General features: G+C 36.2%; 2 protein-coding genes across 20 annotated transcripts in view; both read right to left on the bottom strand.

Moving 5' to 3' along the window:
* C4H4orf50 (chromosome 4 C4orf50 homolog) overlaps positions 1–15301 on the bottom strand; it is an 82435-nt gene extending 67134 nt beyond the window's left edge. For 8 of the 9 annotated variants that reach the window (XM_066995632.1, XM_048046191.2, XM_048046176.2 and 5 more), the window contains exons 1-8: positions 15094–15301; positions 12704–12855; positions 10937–11075; positions 8261–8956; positions 4410–4524; positions 3477–3610; positions 892–3105; positions 91–192 (exon numbers count right to left, since the gene is read on the bottom strand). In XM_066995632.1, the coding sequence (XP_066851733.1) occupies positions 91–192; positions 892–3105; positions 3477–3610; positions 4410–4524; positions 8261–8956; positions 10937–11075; positions 12704–12855; positions 15094–15120 (3579 nt within the window). In that variant the 5' untranslated portion in view covers positions 15121–15301. Of the gene's footprint in view, positions 1–90; positions 193–891; positions 3106–3476; positions 3611–4409; positions 4525–8260; positions 8957–10936; positions 11076–12703; positions 12856–14822; positions 15063–15093 lie in introns of those variants that run through there. The other variant, XM_066995629.1, reaches the window with a different exon arrangement.
* Positions 15302–17072: 1771 nt separating this feature from the next.
* Positions 17073–22519, bottom strand: part of JAKMIP1 (janus kinase and microtubule interacting protein 1) — a 154778-nt gene continuing 149331 nt past the window's right edge. For 10 of the 11 annotated variants that reach the window (XM_048046323.2, XM_048046290.2, XM_048046345.2 and 7 more), the window contains 3 exons: positions 20017–20082; positions 18743–18787; positions 17073–17211 (listed from right to left, as the gene is read on the bottom strand). In XM_048046323.2, the coding sequence (XP_047902280.1) occupies positions 17179–17211; positions 18743–18787; positions 20017–20082 (144 nt within the window). In that variant the 3' untranslated portion in view covers positions 17073–17178. Of the gene's footprint in view, positions 17212–18742; positions 18819–20016; positions 20083–22519 lie in introns of all 11 variants that reach the window. The other variant, XM_048046340.2, reaches the window with a different exon arrangement.

Here is a 22519-nt window from a genome sequence, read left to right as displayed (position 1 = left end):
CATTAAACACTTGTAGAAAGAACAGCCATGTAAGAAAACAAAATATAAAACAAATTTGTTCCTCAGAATTACATCAGAGTGGGAGCTTACCTCTTTTTTTGATTTTTCCAATTCCTTTTGCTGTATTTTTAGTTCCTCTTTTGCCTTTTCCACTTGCTCTTTCATCACACTGTAGCTTTCAAATGTGCTGCCCTGAATACACAACAGAAAGACATGACTCCTCTCACCTATACACAACGGTGTACACGTTTTTACTAAAAACATACACTTTCATTTTATCTGAATTAGTACAAATATTTGCATACAATCAAAATATTAGAGATAAATGTTCCCCTGTTGATCATTCTCAAATAAAGTAACAATTCTGCTTTTAGAAGAACATCGTAATCTCCATAGAATTACACTGCAGAGTCAGATTCATGGTTGCAGAGGAAAAATACAGATGAGAAATTGAGAATAATTAAAGATCTTGTCTTTACACATGTTGCACAAGAATAAAAACAATTTAAAATAGACCCTATAAGAATAAAAGTTAGTAAGTGAACATGTACCACTACAACAGAAATCTGTGGAAATCCCTCTACCAGAAGTTTTCACTCCTGCAAGCAAATAAATAAAAAGTTCCCTGAGCCAATGCACTCAAGTATCATTTTTGACTTTTGAAGCCTGCTATAGCACTTTAAAATTCTCTAATACAACATTCAGAAAAAACTCTCTGGTATATTGCCGGTATTTTGCCTTCTGTTTCAAAGTTAACTGCAGCACCTCAGATCTCCAGGACATGGCAGCTTACAAAACCTTCTATATTTCTAAGTTAATTAATCTTTCTCCTCCAAATGGCATTTTTTAAGAAGGTCCTGCTTGATAACATTCCTTATTGGTACTACTTACCTCTTTGTTGGCGAAATAGCTGGAGGGGTCTACTCCTTCTTCTTCAGTCTGAGTTACACTGCATGATGTTTCAACTTTCTTTGGATTAAGATCACGTTGTTGACTTCTATTTTCTTCTTTTAGGTTTACTACCTTTTCCTTTGTTTCCAAGCATTTTTCTTTTATCACATCTTCATAGGTGAAACCCAAAGAAGATATTAATTCTTTTAATTTGTTGTTTTCTAAAATAAAGTTTGCATTTGCTGTTTGAAATTCATGAAGTTGTTCCGCAGTTTCTTCCTTGATCCTGTCTATAGCTCTTTTTAGTGCACATTTTTCCTCCCGTAAATCAGAAATAGTTTGATAACAACTGGCTTTGCACTCTTGAAGTTCTGAAACCAAGGCTTGGTACTTGTCTTGTTCACATTTTACTTCTGCCAAACTTCTCAATAAAATTTCTTTTTCATCTTTTAAAAGAGATGTTCTTTGCAAGTTTCTCTCTCTCTCTTTAATTAATTCATTGTATTTTGCTACATAGTTCTCCTTGTCATGTAATAATTTAGCTATTTCTCTGAAGCATCTACTTCTTTCTTCTTTCAGGTTAGAAAGCAGCTGTAAATACCTCATTTTCCTTCCATCAAGGGATAAAACACTCTTGGGAAGTTGATTTGATTCAATTGTCAATGAATCTTTTTCAGAATTCCTATTTTTATCTTTAACATATGAGAGATTCTTAGAGAAGGTTTCAGCAAAAATTGCTCCTGGGCTCATTCTATTTTCTTCTGATATGTTGATATAACATTCACCAGCAACTTCATTCTCATTAGGTAAATTTTGAAAAGAAGCAATGCTAACTTCTTCTAAAGCATATTGAAAATATACATTCATCTCCTCTTCCAGTGCACAAACCTTCTGAACATATCTCTCATTCTCCTCTTGTAATAAACAGACCTTTTTTGAGTAATATTCATTCTCTTGCATCAGTACAAATATCTTCTGAGAACACATAGCCACTGCTTTTTTCAATGTATAAATTTTCACGTTATGCTCATTAACTGCTGCCAGTGGTGACAGATGACAGAAATACGCATAAAAATTGCTTTTTGGTAGGAGTTGTTTGCTTAAGCACACAGCCCTCTTTTGCATAGGAGACAGTATTTTTAGTGGATAACTCTCTTCCTCTGACCAAAAACTTTTCTGAGGATATGCATATTGCGTGTTTTCAGCAGCCACCTTTTGACACGAGAAATTCTTCTCTTTTGATTTATGTAATTTCAAGGCCTGGTCTTTATTTTCTTTCAGTCCAATATTCCCGGAAGAGTTTATTTGGTGAGTTGGTTTCTGAGGTTGCTCCCCTTTCTCTTCCATTTTCATTATATCTACTCCAGTGCATGCCCTGGTCACATCAGAGATGCACGTTTCTGAGAGGGTTTCTTCTTTCTTCTTTAATTCAAGACTGTTGAAATGATTCTGTAAGTCCTTAAAATCAACAGATATATTGTGAAAAACTTCTGGGCTACCTGGTTTGTCTTTGGTGTCCATTCCTTGCTTCCCCAGCCTAATCAACTCTGTTTTATTTAAAATTTCAGAATTTTCCTCAAAATCACAGGTAACCTGTTGTGCTTGGGCTTTCTCAGTCTGTATTTCTTCTCCTTTAACTTTCCTTCTAAAGATTTTTTTGTGATACTTTATATCATTAACACCTTTATCCAGACTTTTATTTTTACGTTTACTTTTTGGTAGAATTTGTTTGTTTTGCTGATGTTTTTCCAAACAGTATTTTTCTAGAGAGGATGTGAAATTGTCATTCACAAAGCAAGGCATGTTTCCATGAAGAACTACAGAAGCTTTTTCAGAAAAACCTTGTTCTGCAACAACACAGAGGCCATCAGAGCAAAGAGTGGTATTTGCCTCACTGAAATCCAAACTCCTCACTTCCTTCACCTTTGTGAAAGCTGCTATGTGGTAGCTTCCAAGTTTTAACAAGGTAAGGCGGGGCTTGTTTCTCATCAAAGCTTCAACCACAGAAACAGGGAACATCTTTGCTGGTAGATTTATAGCTTGTTCCTTCAAAAGAGAAAAGCATTCCTCATCTTTGTTTTCCTTACATGTCTCATCATTAGTTAACCTCTCAGAGCAAGGTGGAAGGCGTCTTGCTGCAGGATAGCTTGGGATACATCTAAACAAAGTGAAACTATCTTCTAGACCTCCTGGCTTTTTTGTCCCAAAGGAGACCTGGTAATAGTAAAACAGAAATGTTTCAAACTGAAAAATATAAGACAAGGCATATCATTCCATGTCATCAGAAGTCATTTTTCACTTCATTCATAAAATGCTTATTTACAGACAGATGAGAAAAACATTGCCATATAAAGAGTTTTCAAATAATCCCAATATTTGAAATAGAATAAAGGTACAAATAAGAAGGTACAAATCATTTTCTTAGTGCACACCTTTATCCATCTTGAATAGCATCTTTAGGAGATATGATTTCACTATACTTTTATATTCAACTTTGAATACACCAACTCCTCTTTTTATCTCAAAATTCACAGACTCACTGTGCTCACAAAGATAACAAGAATATCAGGAACTTTTCTTCTCACCATTTTGATCTCAGCTAAACCAACTTCTTCAGCAATGTTTGTAAAGGGTCCGGAATTTTGTTCCAAAACTGGTAGAATTTCTTCCTGTAGCTTCTCTGTCTGCTTTAGCCCATCACAGCTACATCCTGGTGTTTCTGTTATAGTAAAGCACTGGGTAAGTGTGATGCCACTCACACTCACAAGATGAAAAACAACCCCATAAACATCTGACCAGATATTTTGAACAGAAAGTATTTTAGTCAGAGTATGCCCAAGACTACCTTTTCTAGAAAAAGTGCATATCAACTAAGATGCAGAGATAAGCATGACATTAAACAAGAAAACATATTTCATAAGAAAATATAAATATTAAGCTCTAAATTTAGAAATGTTTGGGAGGCTGTTCCCCACAATTCTCAAAGCATTTAAAAATGAAAAATATATCTCATTATAGTGGCTGGAGGAAAACTAATGGGTTAAACTTAGGTTAAACCTAAGGGCTAAAATATTCAGTGCAGGTCTGCATTTGCATAAACTGAAATTTTGCCATAAAATGCCCATTAATTTCAGTTGGAAGAATTAGCCTGATACAACTTGTCAAAATTAGAGCTTTCATGTAATGTTTGGTCTAAAAAAAAAAAAAAAAAAAAAAAGCAAATCTGACAGCTACACAGCATTCCCAAACACTATACTTTGGTCTATACATGGTAAGTGTCCCCTAAATCCTCAGCTCTATAGCCTCTGGCAGTTCCAGGATTTCTAGGGAAAGCTCATATCTAAATGCTAGTGTCATACTTGTGAATAGTTATTCCCTCACCTTCTGAAGATATAGTCTGCAGATTAGGAGGTTTTTAGAATGTCTTTTACCTTCTAAGTCATGCATACCACATGAATGAAGTCACCTTCACTTTTGCTGCACAGAAATGAAATCAAAATTGCAATTTGTTTTCATACCATACTCTTTGGCATGTAGCAGTACAACTGGACTTTGTGTAGCTCTGCTTCTGAGTGTATCTGAGACTGCTCCCCATTTCAGATTTTGAACGTCTTCCTGGACTAGATCTCCATTCTTAATGGGAAAAGGAGACAAATAAAAAGCAGACCATAAGCACACAGTGTTTCTGATATGAGAAACAGGCACACTAATTTCCTTTCCTATTACCATTTACATTCAAAAGACCCATTATTTCATTATATATATAATTGCTGCTAGTTCATAGAGTTTTCTCATTCCAACATTTCCAGTAAATGTCATGGCTGCTAGACTTCACCCTTTCATACTCTACAACTACTTAAGGAAGAAATCTGGGTAATAAGCATGTAATATGCTGGAACACAGATGGACCACTAGCAGGGCATAGTCTAACTGATATGTCCATGAACAAAGAAAAGAAAGTCTAATCAAAGAGGAAATGAGACTAATATTTTGGTGCCCAGCGTCCTGCAGGCTACAAAGACAATTGCTCCTAGACTGGCAGAGTTCTTTACAAAAAGTAGAATAATTGTTCAGAACAAATTTTTCTTTACAGTTAATACTGTAATTATAGATTTCATATCCTGCTCATCTATCTTCACTCTCTGATTGAATTTATATACTGGGACAATTTCTGGTGCAAAGCAGATACCATTAATGTTTGATACACTGCAGATCATTTCGCATTTACCCTGCTCATTTTTAGTGAACAGAATAATCAGGTTTGATTTCTCAACAAAAGACATAATTGAGGCTGTAGCCAGAACAGGCTACAGCACAGAAACCAAGCCAACACAGTAACTTCTGTCTTCCCACACATCAGATGCCAGCAATAAAAATCTCATTCCCTCTGGGCTGAGCTGCAGCTTTACAGTTAGATACAGATGGAAAAGGCAGTGACTTCAAAGCCTTCAACTCTATAGTGAGTCTGCAAAAGCCACTTGATTTTCCACACTATTACCAGAATAATTTTGTGTGAGAATAATTTTGATTTCAACCCAAGCCATATTCTGCATTATAATGCCCAGTTATGATACCTTGACTGGGTGGCATGATTTAAGTGGAAACCACAGTACTTCCAAGATTTCTTCCTTCTTTTTCTCAGTAATACTGAAGCTAATGTTACTTCCTTGAAACACACTCATTCTTTACCTGCAAGTTTGCCTCTATTTTGTCCCAGATATCTTTTCTTTATTAATATGTGGGTTCCATCAAAAGATGGTTATACAAGAAGGTGTAAAAGATACTATGCTTGAATGCCAGAAACATCACAGCATGAAACCCATGCTTTGAATGTCATATGAAAGCTGTAGGAAGGTGCATCACCTAGTGTTTCTTAACTTTCCTTCACCAAAACTTTGAATAATCCCCTGATATTCACATCTAGAAATTGCCTGATAAATAAAGACAGAGGTACATGGTACCAGCTGCTTTTTTGTGCATTTTTCATTCAGGCATAAGCTGTAATCAAGACACTGCAGACAAGATCCTGAAACCAATCCTGGAAATTCACATTTCTAATGAGATTTATGTGACCACACTCCTCCATTAGATTCATTTCACCTAGTTTTCCAGAATAATTGATGTGCTTGGCAATTTGAATGACAAAACATTGAGTGAGGAATCTCATACCGTGTGTATTTCACATGGGTCCGCTAAGCCTGCCTTCACAAACTACTTTTTTCCTGGCTGAGGAATAGACAAATGATCGTATTTGCTCTTTCAGTGAAAAATGATACACCAGCAGCTTTCCAGAAAAGTAACAGCATGAAAATCTTTCTTGTATTGCACATAACTCCTCATCTGTATTCCTGGTGATAAAGTATGATGAGCTTAAATAGGATTTTTCTTGTAACTCTTTTGGTTTGAATACTCCAAGACCAATGTAATGAGATTAGGAAATTCTTTTTTAATAGGTGATACTAAAACATGAGTTGAGGGGAAAAAGCCCTCTTCAGTTTTACAATACAACGCCAGAGGTCTCCCTCCTCCTTTTATCATAGATATTGAAATGTATTTCCTACTATTTCAAGCCACTATTTTCTACAGGAAAAATCCATGTGAATTCAGAGCAGGTCCAAAAAAGGAGGAAAATACAACCAGCAATGCAGAATACACAAGGTTTGATGCTGCTGATGCTATGTACAGGATTTAAGGAACACAATCTACTGTGCATCAGAACAAAGTACACCGGCCTAGCATGTATTATGGCATGTTCATTTATACCAAAGACTGGGTAACTCGGTAAACTCCTAAGACAACATAGCTATAAATGAATAATTGGAAAAGAAATGATTAGTAAACTTTGTGTAGGAGAAAAAAATAACCTTTTACCATGGTGCAGCATAGAATGAAAAACACTTGGTTCTATTTCTTGAAGACTTTCTGGATTCAGGCCATTAGTCAGCTGATATATCTTGCTCTCACACCTTCAAATAACTCAACATTTACTTTCTCCCTTTCTGAATATTCTCAAACAAAATAATTCTCCACTACTTATTCTCTGGCTCTGAAAGCCCTCAACCCTCCTGATTTTAGTTGGGCAGTCTCCTCACAGTGTACTAGGTTGTTGTACCTGTGTATGACCCACTGCAAGTCTCTCTAAAAATATGTTAAGCCTGGCTCAGGTGATGTATAAAAATAAGCAACAGCAGTGAGTCCTTCTGCCAAATCAGAGCAGCTAAGTAGAGGTCATCTATGCGCTGCAGAAGGATCTTACCAATCGTTCTCTGGTACACACACTCACACACACACACACCAAAAAAAAAAAAAAAAGTTCCTGGAACTCACTTCTTTGGGATTATAGAGCCAGAAATGGTACCAAATCACTACTTTTGTTAAGATGCGTTCAAGTACCAGATTAAAATCTTCTTGATTTCTTCTAGGCTTTTATGCACAAAGGATCCTCTCTACTTTCTCCCAGTCCTGGAATTATTCAGTGTGATTGTCCTCCTTCATTAAGGGGTTTTATTCATGCCCATTACCTCTCAGTTAATTGCAGTTAAAATTGGGATAGTTCTAGGGATATCAGGTCACAATCTGAATGGGATAGCTGAGCATGAGGCTTAACTTATTTCACTTTATTTAACAAATCATCAGACTAAAAATACCCTCTAACCAAGTGCATAAAGAATAAAACCTTGTTTGAGTCCTCTCCATGAAAAGAATTATTCTTTGTCAGCAAAATGAATTGGCAGAGGCTGAATGCGATATTACAGTAAATGCAGAGCTTTCCCATGCAACGCTGGAGTGAACTGCTTGAAGCAAAGAAATCCTATTCAGTGTATTCAGAGCACATCACAATAATGTGGAGCTGCAAACCATCAAATATCTCAACTCACTCCTTGCCATGAATATGGTATCCATCTTCCCTTGTTTTCCATTGTCCAGATCTCACAGCCAAGATTTATTTTCAGTTATGTTTTTTTTCTTCAGCATCCGGGCATGAATAAGATGCAAAAAGTCACCCAACCATATGTGTACTCTTCCTCTGAATGGTGTTCACAAGTCTTAAAAGTTCTCCCAGGCTTTCTTTCAGGTGCCAACTGAGACTTTTTGCCTTGGGCACATCACTTTAAAATGTGAGGAAACAAGATTTGTGAAGTGCCCTCAATGTGCACCTAATAAAAGCAGGGATGCAATGAAACTCCAGCTACTGATTCCAGTCGGTGTGAATTAGACACTGAAGTTCTAATACATCAACAGAAATAAAGGAAAGAAATTCAGGAAGGAAAAAGCCTGTCTTGCATCTCCTTTGTACACCTAATGACAAGTGTAATCTGAAGTGATTCAAAGATAAAAGTTTGTTATACTTCACCTTACATTTACTTACCAGGTCAGCACTGCTGTCTCCATTTTCCAATCTCGTAAATTGTGAGTCCTTTTCTTCCTTCTTTTTTAACTTCACTCTACCTTGATCTTTTAAAACCCTGTTTTCATCCAAAAGGTCTTCCACTTGTTTCCATAGTTTGATTTCAGATAATTTCAGATTATAAACATAATTGCAAGATTCTTCCAATTTTCTCCTGAGAAAGTCTTCAGTGTCCTGGTAGCACTGGAGTTCAGTCAGCAGGTCTGCCTGTTCTCTTCTGTTGTCCTCCCCTTTTTCCCTTAAGAACCTCAGATTTTGCTGAAATGACTCAACATGGCTTTTCATGTCATGCTCCATGTTTTCAATGCAAGTTTTCAATTCCGTTACTTCCATTTCAGAAAGTTTATAGCCCTGAGTATCAGTGGATGCTGATTCCAGCTTCTGTTGGAGACACTGTGCCATCCCCTCTTCTAACTCAGATGTCAAACGAGCAATATGGGCATTGAGATCTAACACTTGCTTTTCCAGCCTGGACACCTCTCCCCGCAGGTAACATTCCCTTTCTCTCTGCACTGTTGTTTGTCGCTTCTGCTTTTGCTTGTAGTGCTCAAAATATTCTGACTGGCTTTTTACTTCATCTTCTTTTGTCTTCAGCTGCTCCTGAAGCCAATGTAATTTTTCCTTTTGCTTCTTCTCTGACTTTTCTTGGTTTTCAACCTACAATTTCAGTGATTTGCATGGTTAACATCTCAATACCAAATCTCTTCTTCTCTTACCGTTTTTCTTATTTTTTTCTTAATTTTAATTCTGCCTTTTTTTTCTGAGAACTCAGAAAAGTAGCAATATTCAAAAGCCAGTAAAATCCTACATTCAGAGCAAAACTGACCTGTTGTTTTATCATTTCACAGAAATATCTCAGAAGGAAAAACAAAGCAAAAAATACAGGAAGTTTTTAAACACATTCTTTTGCATGTTATACAATACATATTAAATAAAAAGAAACCTTGGACTGAAATTCATACAACCAGCTCTGAACTATACAATAATACATCCTTGACGCTGACACTCACACAGCACTGAGATGTTACAGACAGAGAAGCCATGGTTCTTTTAAAGAAAACAGAAGATGCACTTGTAAGAGACCAAGTTTTTTTTTTTGCCCTTTGCCCTTCCCCATACCTGTCATCTGTCAGCTCCTTTTATGAGCTCACGGTAAAAGGAGAAAAGAACAGATGACTGCTGAATCTTTTTGAGAAAGACTTTAGTATTTTTGTTTGCACCAAAGTGTGCTTGAACGTATAGAGGTGAAAGAGGTCAACGAAAGGCAGAGGCAGAAAAGGCTTTCATGATTCACTCGCTGCCCTTGTTTTGAGCAGAGAAACAGCCACCAGTATCATAGTGCCATTGTGGCAACTTTTAAGCAAGACTGAAGGACAGAGACATTGCTGTATTTCTTCGAGCACTTCTTTGGTCAGTCTTCTTGATCTCTGGTATGTTCCCATCAGAAGTGTTCACGAGCAAGGACAAGACAGGAGGAACACCAGGCTGAAATGCTATACAAAGTCATGTAGGTGTGGCTGTTATTTAGGTTTATTTAACTGTTGATGGGAACATATAATGAATCTTGAAAAGTACATTTCACTTTTAATCAAAAAAGCAAAGACTACTGCTCATATTCATGAGTTGTACCACATAGTGCTAGTGTCCTGTCAGATTATTCAACCTTGACTTAAAATACTGATAAAATGGAAGTGTATATTATGATAAACTGAATTAAAAGAGATTGTTTCACTGTAGACTGTCCCAGAAGAACATTGATTCCTTCTCCATTTTAATGGATCCATCCAATGAGCTGTGCGAACTAGGGGAAAAAAGTCTGTTGTATGTGTTATCAGACAACAGCCAAGCCTCCTGACACATAAATATTTATTCCTATGTATTTATGAATGCTCAAGAGAACTGAGGGTTTTCTACTGAAGAGCTGATAATTTCAAAATGTGGGGGAGAGGCAGCTGCAAGGGAAGGAAATCAGCAGTAGGAGGTGCCTTGCAATGAGCTTGCTCCATGCACCCTGAAGAGAAAGGCTCACGTAGGACGGGATCTGCAGAGCTGTGACCCACATGACTGCACATCCAGGGAAAAAGGCAAGACACAGATCAGCCTGGGAAGGCTGGAATGGGATACACGGACCCAAAGCCTAGCAGGAAGATGGAAGTAGTTGCAACAGCAGACGGGGCCCAGCTTGAAAATATGTGAGCAATTCAAGAATCAGATGACAGGCTGAGCAGCTGTGTTTTGTACAGGAACCAGGTTGTGATGGTTGTGTTGTGCTGTTGAATCACATGGAGGGGGGAGATGGGTGTGTGAAAAAAAATGGTTACTATGATGCCAGAAAGATAAGTCTGACTTTTGGAGAAGGAACAGGTTGACTGGGGAGAAAGAAGGAAGTGAGAGCATGTATCCCAAAGATCAAGGGCTCAAATGAAAACAACGTCAGTGCTGTCATAAGCATTAGAGAAACACAAAGTGAGGCACAAACAAAAAATGTTCTTCTGATTGCTCAGGTTATATAAAAAGAGCAAGGCTGAGAAGATATATTGCCTAAAAAAAGACAGGTCACTGGAGATGAGATTGACTTATAAATTATTACCATAAAGAGGAGCTAAACTAGGTCATTTGAAACAATATCCTCCTTACCAAGTTCATCAGCTCCTCCCAAATGACTCGCAGTTTCTCTTTAACACGCACATTTGCATTTTCAACCTTGTGCACCTTCACATTTAGCTGATCAATCATCACAAGAAGGGTTTTGTGTGACAGCTCCAGCTCTTTCATCCTGTGATATTGAGAATGAAGATCTTTGCTGATTAAATACTGAACAGTATAGTTCCAGATGGATAAGCTGTCATCATCAATGCATCTATTTATCCTTATTTTTTCATTTTTTCTCCCAACAATAAAAATTGTAACACATTTGTTTGCTACTAATAAACACTTCATTATGAGCAAGAGTCTCGGGGTTTGCACATTTCACTGGAGATTCTCAAAGCTGTTAAAGACAGTGTCTATGTTCATTCTCTCTCTGCTTGTTTAATATGAAAACCATAAGCAAACACATTTACAAGATCAAAGTTCACTGAAGCTTGGCATGTTTTACGAAGTAACAATGGTAAGTTGTTAAGGATAACCACAACTCTGGTCTCTACATGTATCCAATCACAGGATTTTGCCAGGCTCGTGTTTAGCAAACTCAAATTTTATGACAACAGAGAATGCATTCCATCATATTAACATAACAGGATAAAGATAGAAAACACATCATTAAATAAGTACCTACTCATTTATCAAAGTGAACCTGATGAGGTTCTCCCCATCACCGGCACTAACGCAGCCTAATCCAACACAGGTACCATAGAAAACTTGGCCACATCAGCCCCAAACTCTGCCCTGACTAGAGAGAGTTACTGACTCTGCTTCTGTGTATTTTCCAACAGTTCTGCCTTCCACATCATTCCTTGCCTTGTCTATTTGTGCTACAAACCACAAGAACTTGTGGCACAGAATTGCTTTTCTTTCTACTGGATACCCAAGATACATGAAAACAGGCTTCCTATAACCCAGGCAGGTTTCTCCTGGTCATCTACTCTCCTTGAACTGTTTTCTCATACTTTCTCTGTTTTGGTTTTAAATAAAGTTCTTCCCATCTCTCTTCTTCCCAAAAATCTTTGTTAAAATAGGCCTATTCCCATGAAAGCTTCTATTCAAAATAAATGAGTAAATAAATAGTTATTTTTATTTTGACAAAAAGCACATTATTAAAACATTTCTGGCCAAATTTCTTGATGAAACAAAGCAATTCAGAAATTATACAAGTAGTCATTTTAAATGCCATTTAAATTTTCTATCCTTTAAAGTCTCTAGCTTTGTTTAGAATAGTGCAATTGCCAGGCATCAAAAACTTGATTTTATTATTCCAGTCAACTACATAATTAATGCTTAATGACATCTTTAGCTACACTAATGATTAGCATTAACATACATGTCTCCATGCTTCTTTTTGAAACAAGGAATTTCTTCTATGCAGCACAAAACTTCAAATTTAAACATAATTACATTTTCCTATTCCAAAATTAACTCTTAAAAGAAAAGTGATATATTCTGCAAGGAGAATTTACACCTTATGAACATTTAAGGATGAAATATCCTGAGGAAGCTCTCTGGTTATGTGCTCGTAGATTCTAGATCGTACTAGAAATCTGATGTAAAAAATTTGAATATTGAATTTCTATTCTGACAGCTACACAAAACATTTATAAATTCATTTTATTAGACACCCTTAAAATGGATAGTCTTTCTTTTTGCTAGTTTTGCACGAATCATTTGACATCCACTAAATTGAGCAAAATAAAGGGTCGGTTTGTCATATAACATTAATTTCAAATGTAAAGAAAGAAATTTATTTACCTATTTCTTAGCATGGAATCTGAATCCATGTAGTCTTCTAAAACACCTTTCAGTTCTTGCTCCGATTTCTCCAGCTCTTTTATTCTGAGGTTCAAATTCTCTTGTTCAGCACTGTTTGCTTGTTTATCAGGTTTGCTTGCATCTTCTAATTGCTGGAAAATCCAGGAAGTATCAATTTTAACATTAAAATTCAGAGTATCATAACCTTCATCACTAAGCATTTTAATACAGTAACAGAATTCTTGTTCTCTCCCAGATGAAGGATCCATGATGAAAAAAACTAAATTCTCAATGTATTACAGTCTAAGCATACAACGAGTCTAAGCCTCTCTGATGGTCAGATGAACAGTCCTCAGTTCTGAAAACATTTATTATTTATGAGAGAGTCTTATTTCATTAGCCTCAAAGTAATGCAGCATGTGAAACTCAAAGGAGTTTCAGTTTACAATATGAGATCATTATAAAAGATACAATTAGACTAATTCATGAAGGAATTAGGTATCAAACTTTTTAAAAGGGAATAATTTTCTACTAAATAGAAAAGTTGATAAAACTGAGTACTTTTATCATAAAAGATCTTATTTTGGATAAATATATGATATTTTTATTATTTTAAGACAATAGAGGAACTTTCAAACTTGGGGTTTCAAAGTCAAGATGTTTCTTTCTTTTCCTTTACCTATTTCAGCAATAGTTCCTCAGCCCATAGTTCACCTTCATTTATATACACTGCCTTCATTAAAAAATAGGCCAATAATTGACACCAGAAATGCCTTTGCTTTCTCTAAATTTGTATAGGTTTGGAATTGGACCTATAACTGGAGTTTAGCCACCAAGACTGGACCTCTTTGTCACAAAATAATGCAATTACGTTTTCGTGCTTTTGCTTGTTTGTTTGTTTTGTATTTTGTTTTGTTGTCTAAACAAATGCTGGATCTGCAGCACCAAGAAGGAAAAAAAAAAAGTAACATTATTTTGCCACTGAAGAGAAAAAAATAACATCAAATCAGTGCAAAAAGAATAAAAACAGTTCGCTTAGTGCTCCACATTTTGATGGGTGCTATTCCCACCCATGGTGAATTACATAAAATGGTATTATTTTGGCCTATTGTATCACTCTTTGGCTTTATATCAGCTATGCAAGGTCTACTATCTAGACCTGAAAAGATTCAGCCACTCCTCAATCCCTTGAGAAGCCATGATACTTAAAACCTAGTGTGGAAAAAAAAAAGTGTGGAAAGGCAAGCAGAGTACAAATCCATGTACATGGAGAACAAAACCAAAACACTTATGAAGAGCTTCTCTAGACTTACCAGCCCAAGTCCCTCCTTGGTTTCCCGAGACCTGTAAGCATATTCTTTTTTTTTTTTTTTCCCTGGCCGGTATAATTTGCCAAAGGGAACAGAATCTTTGATTTTGAGCTCCTTGAGACACTAACATTTTCTCTGTATGTATTATTTGTAAAGTGAATTTGAATAGGCAGCATGCTCCCAGACAATAAGCACCCCTGTGTACTACCACAAAATAAATATATGTAGTAATAGCGGACATTATTACTCTGCACATTAACAATTTACCGTGCAAGCTAAATTAATGTGATTTTCAACCATGCCCCAGCCTAGTATATGACTCATAAGCTGAAAAAGGAAAAACTCTTAGTGGTACATTTTGCAGAAAGTAGCCACCACATAAAAAAAGAGAGGAAAGACCAGGCAGGAAATAATCTAGCACTTAAAATCATTACACTGATTTCCACTCACATATTTCTACTGTATGTTCTTGCTTATAAGTGGACTTTTAGTCACTGATATAAATATCATGAAAGTTAATAGAACAGTTTCTAAAATCTTTTCATTTCCCATGATTCAGGAGGTTTCTATGCTGCTCATGCTTCATCCTGAAAAGTACTGAGTACTTCAACATAAGACCAGCAAAACTGTTACAACTGATCTCAGAAATCAGAAACTATCATTCCCTTCTTTCCTTATACAGCTGGGAGAGATTATTTAAAATCTGTGTCACAAAAAGTAATAATCTGGCACAGCATCTTCCATAGACTGAATACAATCAGTTAGTACATTATACCTTAGATTGAATATAACCAGTTAGTACATAATACCTGTTCTCAGTTTTATAGTAGATAGCAACATGCAATGGATAGCAAGACTGGAATGCTGCATTCAGTTTTTCAAAACTACAATCCTGCTAGCTGAGGACAGAATAAAAACATCATGAATGTCATGGAAAATTTCACCCAAATCAGCCAGTTTCTTTGAGAAAATTGTCACGTCTGAATTACAATATAAAGAAATGCATAGAAGATAATAAAAACTGCTCATACTGCTTCTGCTTTGTAACAAGACCATCTCCTGTCTTTGCTGAGCACTTACCATGGCAGCCACATGTTGAATGACCATCCCGCGTTTATGCTTCTGGTTCAATTTCCAAAGCAGTGATGAGCAAACATATTTAGTAGAAGAAAGTGTTTCTTCACCAAGTAAATCTAATCTCACTTTCCAATTTCTGTTCCATCACCGGTACCTGGTTCCATTATCCAAAGCTCTGACTATCTCTGGTTATGGTCCTTCTCTTCAGAGTTATGACAAAACTTTTCCATTTGCAGTGAAGACCTCTCATTTTTCCACATTCTGTCATCACACTGCTAAAAGCTTTAACACATTCTTTAAATGCTTATTTCTTTTTGAACAAAACATTGCGAGCAACACATTCTTCTGGGCATAGAGTTTCCAAACTTTTGCATGATCCTTGTGACCGGCTTGATCATTTCTAACTTAAATTGTGCTTTGTGTCAGGAAACAGGATTATTCAGATCCTCACATGAACCGCAATTTGCTGCATCTGACTGAATTAATCTTGTTGAGTGCCTCAGCTCCTTCAGCAGATGAATGACCTTGTCTGGTGATTCTTCATGAAGGCTACATCTCTGATCTTACTTCAGAGTCTAAAATATTATCTGAGACAACTGGCTTCTTTTGAGGCTGCTTCCTGCACCTCCAACAGTGAGATATGCAGTTGCTATGATACATCTGTTCCCTACCTTTCTTTGTGCTGCCTTGATTGTTCTTTGCCTCGTATTATTTTTTTTCAATCATAATTTCCACTTTATCTGATATAATCATAACCATCATTCCACTCTACATTTGTGTTGGAGTTCAGTGCATCCATGGGAGCAGACTTGTCTACCTGTAGTTTTGCACATAGCCCTTTTAACACAGAGATGATTTTCAAGAAAATGCTTAGGAGGAGAAACTTTAAATATTGTGCTTTTAATATTGTCAGCTTGCCTCTACATTCCAGAAATAATTAAAATTACCTCTTTCTCCATATTGTCTTTCCAGCTCTGAAACAGCTATTTGCTTCTCTCTTTTTGAAAGAAAAGGCTAACCTTTTTGAATTTTCTAACCATTCTCCACCTTATATAACTCTTTTCAACTTCCATTTTTTTCAGTCTGTGCTTCACCCAAAAATTTTCTTGCAGTTCACGTAGTCAACGTCCTTGACTGTGTAAATTCAACTTCGCTGGTTGAGGTTGTGCTATTTTTGCTTCCTGATGGCAAATATCAACCTTCTTTCATGAGGATACCATCTTTTCAAAATATTTCTTTCCAAATACTTCTGTGCTTATCATATTCATTTACACATCAATTTCTTCAAGCCCGTTTTTCTTCTTGACAAGGTAACTGAGCACAGAGTATTATTCATTCTGTTTTCCTGACTTCGCAGTCCATCTCAGAATCTTCTATTCTCCCAGGGCTATTTTTACAAGTTATTGCCTTAATTTTCAAGAAATATTCAAAAAATTCACTTCTCCCATGCAGCTGTTAGCCACTTCAAAGATCTCTTAGTTCAATCTTCTATTTTGCCTTTTCTTTAAAACCCTTCTCTTCTCCATCTGTGGATTTCCAACTTTTGAAATTAATATCAATTTTGTCACTGTGGGGCTCTAAATCTCTATTTGTTTCCAACTTATGATAGTTTTGTTTTTGTTTTTTGTCTTTTGTTTTTTATTCTGTCAGCTATTTACTATAGAGAACTCATTGTCAAACACTTAGGTTTTTATATAGATATTAAAAAGGAGATTTTGTGTTTGCTGGGTGAAATGAAAACAACATTTGCTGAAAGCATGCAGAATGGAGACAAAGATCTCAGTACTGTAAGAAAACCATTTGGTAGATAACAGTTCACATAGCAGCCAGTAATTGCACTTGTATTTTTTTCCAGTGTTTGATTGGTGTATGAGTGTAAATTCTGTTTAGACTTTTTTTCAGTGTTTATGATGTGCTGGTCCCTATTTGATTATTCAATCATTCCAGCTTGAAGCTATATGTTTAAAAAATCTCTAATTTTAAATTCAAATATTTTGCAGCTTCAAGTATTATGCAAACAGTTTTATGAAAAAAATGCACCAATTTAAAGCTGCTCAATAAATATTTTCTATATTTTTGCACGTGGACTCAGCTGTTCACTCCATAGGTTCTTTTAATAGCCTGTATAACAAAACAAAACAAAAAGAAAAAAAAATATTCTTCTCAGCTTTAGATAGACAAAATTAATTTAGGAATAAGTGTTGGCATTCATCCCATCACAATCTCTTCCTAAAAGTTTGATGTCAGCTTCAAAACAACAAGAACCAAAACCACCATCAGTAGAACCAAAACCACCATCCCATTTCTTCAAACACATCTTTATAATCATATGCTCTTTTTTAAATTTTTATGTTGTTTATTTTTATATTTTTACAAAAGGAAGGCAAAATCAAAATGAAAGGTTAAAAAACTGTAAAAACTATAGCTGAATTTCACTTAATTTTCAATATCCATCTAATAATCAAAAGAAAGCTACTGCACTTGTAGCAAGTCAGTAATACTTGCATTGTATTATACCCACCAGCATCTACCATTGTTTCAATTCAAAACATAAAACCTATGCAGAAAATCTAGTAATGGAAGACCTGAGCCAGTTCCCAAGAGGAACTGAACAGCAGGGCTTACCAGGAGCTGAATAAACTTGTAAAAGAGGCCATAATACAGGACTGATTTTTCAGAAGTACTTGCAGTCTGGGCAGATGATAATACAGTTTCAGGCTTAATATAAGGTAAATATAATAGCTTTTTTTGGATTGACTGTTGTCATCATGCTTCATCATATAGTACTTGACAGCAGCTTATAAATGTGTTGATTGAATTGACCACAATCTCTTACCATAAGCAGTTTCCACGAATGTAATTCAAAACAGATTTCAATGAAGAAAAAGTATTGAAAACATTCAAAAGTAAAAATATTGCATATTTTCAGTTTTTTTTTTTTTAAAAAGACTACATAAATCTTCTATAGTTTTAAATCATATCTTAATCTTCTGTCAGTTAGGTTGTGGAGCTATCATCCTCACTGAAAGGCAGCATGCCACTTACATTGCTCCAGGGAAGAGGGCTTGGACTGATTTTGTCTCTAACCTGTAGTTCCTTCCTGTTCTGTGTGAAAGGTAAGCCTTTCTAAGTCTTTAGCTATAGCTATTGCTACAGCTAAAGAAATTCACTCTGTCTTTTGCATTGAGCTGAAAGAGTCAGCATGCTGTGGAAGGGGTAGTGGGAATGATGGTTGTGTTTGAAGGGAGACACATGCAGATTTCTTAGTCTCATCCTTGCTATATTTCATGGGCACAAAGAAGGTCAGTCATATTCCAATTTTCTTGCATGACAGAAGGTACGAGCCTATAGCTGAACTTTTAGGTTAAAATGTACCCACTCTACAGAACTGAGAAGAACCCATTGTAGTTCCAGCAGTCAATATCTTAGAATGCAAAATCATATCTTGTTGAAAACTGAATGACCTTCTGCAGAAGCCTAGGAAGCTAACTGAAGGCATCCAATTTGGATCTTAAAGGTGACTCTTCCTCTATGTGCAAGGAAAATCAGTAAAGCCTTCCCAGAGTATCAGGGTCTTACATAGATGATTCTTAAAACATGGCAAAATCTAGGAGATAAAAATTGAGTACAAAACAATATAAAGAATACCAACCACACGTCTTGGCTCAGTTGTGTCATCAAGGCCACAGAATGAATGCTAGTGAAAAAAACAAAAAAAGGAACAAAAACTATAAAATAAGATCAAAAGAAAATGAGGAAAAAAAGAAAAGAAAAAAGATGTAAGATATGTAATATGAAATCCGATGACATAATTTTACAGCAGTTAGTCTTACAGCAATATTAATTGAGTTGATTTGAAAGAGAGACACAGTATACCAATCTTACTCTGAAAAGAGGGTACAAAAAGAGGGTACAGGGTACAAAATTCAGTATTTGAGGGCAACATTTGTGGATTATGTAAACTTCATAAACATCAGGCTTGGCTCTGTAACTTAGTCAAGCATGTACTTATAATTACATTTGTGAAAGCTTGCCTGAATCAAGACTTACCCAGCCGAGGGCACAAACTAAATGTAACTAAAAGGGCAGAGAATCAGTTATGAGGAAATCATGAAGTGTTTAAATGGCACTTTTTCCTCATATATTGGCCGGAAGAACAAAACTGAGATTTTACATTATTGTTATGTATAGCGTTCGGAAGCAGGACAGTTTGTTGAAGAATACATAGGGCAAAAATACTGCCACCCTTATTTTCTGATTTGACAGAATTTTACATAAAACTTAAAAATTGAATACATTCCTAGGGGCGAATAAGAAGCCATACTCATGACAAAGTAAGTATAAGTGACCCGCTGCCCGTAGCTACAACCAGCAACAGGCATTGGATATACAAACTGCTGCTCCTTCAAAAGAAAGGATTTCCCTCCACAAGCAATCATTGTGTTCAGTGTCAGCGGCAAGTAGATGCCAGTCTCTATCCACTGACATATTAAACCTTCAAAAGACCAATGAAGTAGAAGTGTATCACTCATTGATTCTCTGACAACAAAAATTTCCTTCAGGCAGTCAAATTCAGAAAGAGATTTAATCTCAAGGAAAACAGTTAAATATGATACAGATAGAAGGAAGTCCTCCACCCAACCAGGAGTAGAAGGATATCAGAAAATGATGAAGCCTTGAGAGGTCTCCTGCTAATGCAACATTAAGGTAAAGAAAACATTATTCATTTTAACTGATTACCAGTTTTCAGTTCAGTTTGTGGTTACCTCATTTAATACAGTACTGAACTTCAGATTTGATGTTTCTTGTATTAAAATAGATCTCCCGATATTAGGTTAAATACTACTAACATCAAAATAACTGGGAAAAATAAATTGTTGAGGGGAAGGAGGAGGGAACATTGGCATTGCCCAGGCATTTATTTACCTTTTCCTCAATTTCTTTGAGTTGCCTCTTTTGAAGTTCTATTTTATCTTCTAGTTCTCGAATCCGCTGAAACAAAAAAGTGAAATAGAACTTATAATATCTACTTTAAAAAAAACATATGAATCAAAAATATATGAAATAAATTAAAAATGAAGAGAACAAATGCCCATTATTAATGTAACACTTCCTGTTCAGTTATATTGGACATGTTGATGGCAGGATTGCTCCATGTTTCAACAAAACCATAGCATTTTAAACAAGATGCACCTTCAGGCCATCATGTTTACTATCAGGAATTCTAATCTCACCACTTGTAAATTGTAAATTTAACATATATAAACAGATAGCACCACAGTTCCAAGTACAACACAACTACATGCTCTGCAACTCCCAGAAGTTTTTCTACTACCTATACAGTCAGCAGATGATACTATTGCATTTCATTGCAACTCTCTCTTTTCCTATAAAACATGATTATGCTTCTGGCATGTTTATGCTATACCAGAAAAACAGATATACCAGCACACTTAGATTTTCAGGTCACCACCAAGATGCCACTCAGACGTTTAAACCCATTCCATTACCAGGACCATCTCCCACCAGAGTTAGAGGGAACGTCTCCAATGTATCTTTCCCTATTTGAACATCCTACTTATTTCCACCCACTTCTTTCCTTTTTATAAATTCCTTTAAAATATCTATATATTCTTATTATTATTATGTTTTGGGCTTCTAGACTAAGAGGATGTATTTTATTACACTATTAGCATATTGAACTTCTTACAGATTTTATGAACTAACTTCATAATTTTTTTTTTATAGGCAGAAACCTGGGTCCTCCCCTGGGAATCAAGGAGAGACTTTATAATCTGTCAGCTTTTTTTCAGGATTAACTACCTGATGTTTGCCTGGCCTACAAAATTAAGGTTATTAGCAGTTCATGAACTTTGAAAGGGAAATTATCATCTAGTCTAACTTCTATGCACAGGCCAACAAGTTTAATGTAGGAGCTGTGCACCACTCCCAAATTATTTTATTACTCCCAAATTCTTTTGAACAACATCTCTTTCAGAAGAGCACCCAGGCACTACTTATAAATCGGTGTGATTAACTGACAACTTAATAGTCAATCATCTGCATTCAAGTCAAAAACCTCTGATGGTGGGAAATGCCCCACACCCATGGCAACCCACAACAGTCCCAACAGCAGCAGTGGATCCACTGACGGCTCAGTACTGCATTGGGAACCACAGCGCATTGGGAATCTAATCTGGAATTACCCCAAAGACGAGGTACATCCACCCCACAAGATCACCTTGCCCAGGGCATGCTACTCTCCACCCAAATATTGCAGGCAGGTCACAAGCAACAGCTTTGATATTGTTGCTGCCTTTTTTGAAGAAAAGACTTTGCTTCAAGGATTGTTTTGCACATCGTGCAGTTGGAAGAAGTTAATCAGCCCCTCCCCTGTATCATGCTGCATTGCTCAGAGATTTCCCCAGATAATACAAACGCACAAAGCAGATTACCCTCATGTGACACAAGTGCATGCAGCCTTGCTGACAAATGCCTGGAGCACAGCTGTATTAATTTCACATTCCCTCTATTACATCTGAACTGATTTATACTTCTTTTACTCCCTGCTTGAGGTATGTCTATCTCTCAAGCACTTATTTTCATATGCTGTATGTACCAGAAATATTACAAGAACTGTAAGAAACCACAGGATGAGAAATAGGCAGGTGTCTCTGAGAAGTCTGGTCCATCAGGTTACACTCCTATTTCCCTCCCACTAATTTACGTTCTGCTGATTCCTGCTTACAACCACATCCCACATGCAAGTGACAGACTTCTATATTCTGGGGGTCCCGCCATGCTCTGTGACAAAATCTGACCATAGTGAGGTAAGTGGAGAGAAATAATAATTTTAAACACCATTTTCACCTTCAAGATTTATTGTGTGAGCTATTGCTTCAATATGTGCTGAGAAAATGCCTCCAGAAAAAAAAAAGAAAAAAGTCCCCAAATATCTGGTGGCTTCCTCACCTCAGGGTTTTGAGTAAGTGTTCTTTTATAAAAGAATATTTTAATTAGGATTAGATAGCTTTTTTCAGATTAGGGAATTCTGTTAATTAAGTAAAAATTGAGATGTTATTACTCCCTTATGAATTTTTAATCCTTTCAAAAGATACCAGCTACTCAGTTATTCTCTTCAGCTATTAAGAAAAGTTCTAAAAATAAGGGCTGAGATTTCTGTTTTGCAGTTCTCACCTATAACCTGTCATAACTGTTAAACTTGGTGAGACTAAAGCAGAGAGCAGTTTTACGGTGAAAAAAAAATTACACTTTGCTAAGAATCAGTTTAAATACAAAGATAACCTAGGAATCTAAAGGGAATACACATAGGGTTGCATTTCTTAGCAGTGAAAATCCATCTACATAAAATCCTCAAAATGACTAGGTCTATGTCGGTAGGGCAAACATACACAGGGTGGATATATCC

Source organism: Anser cygnoides, chromosome 4 (assembly GCF_040182565.1).
Source record: "Anser cygnoides isolate HZ-2024a breed goose chromosome 4, Taihu_goose_T2T_genome, whole genome shotgun sequence".
Classification (NCBI taxonomy): domain Eukaryota; kingdom Metazoa; phylum Chordata; class Aves; order Anseriformes; family Anatidae; genus Anser; species Anser cygnoides.
The sequence above is the reverse complement of the archived record's forward strand: the minus strand, read 5'-3'. Positions and strand labels throughout refer to the sequence as shown.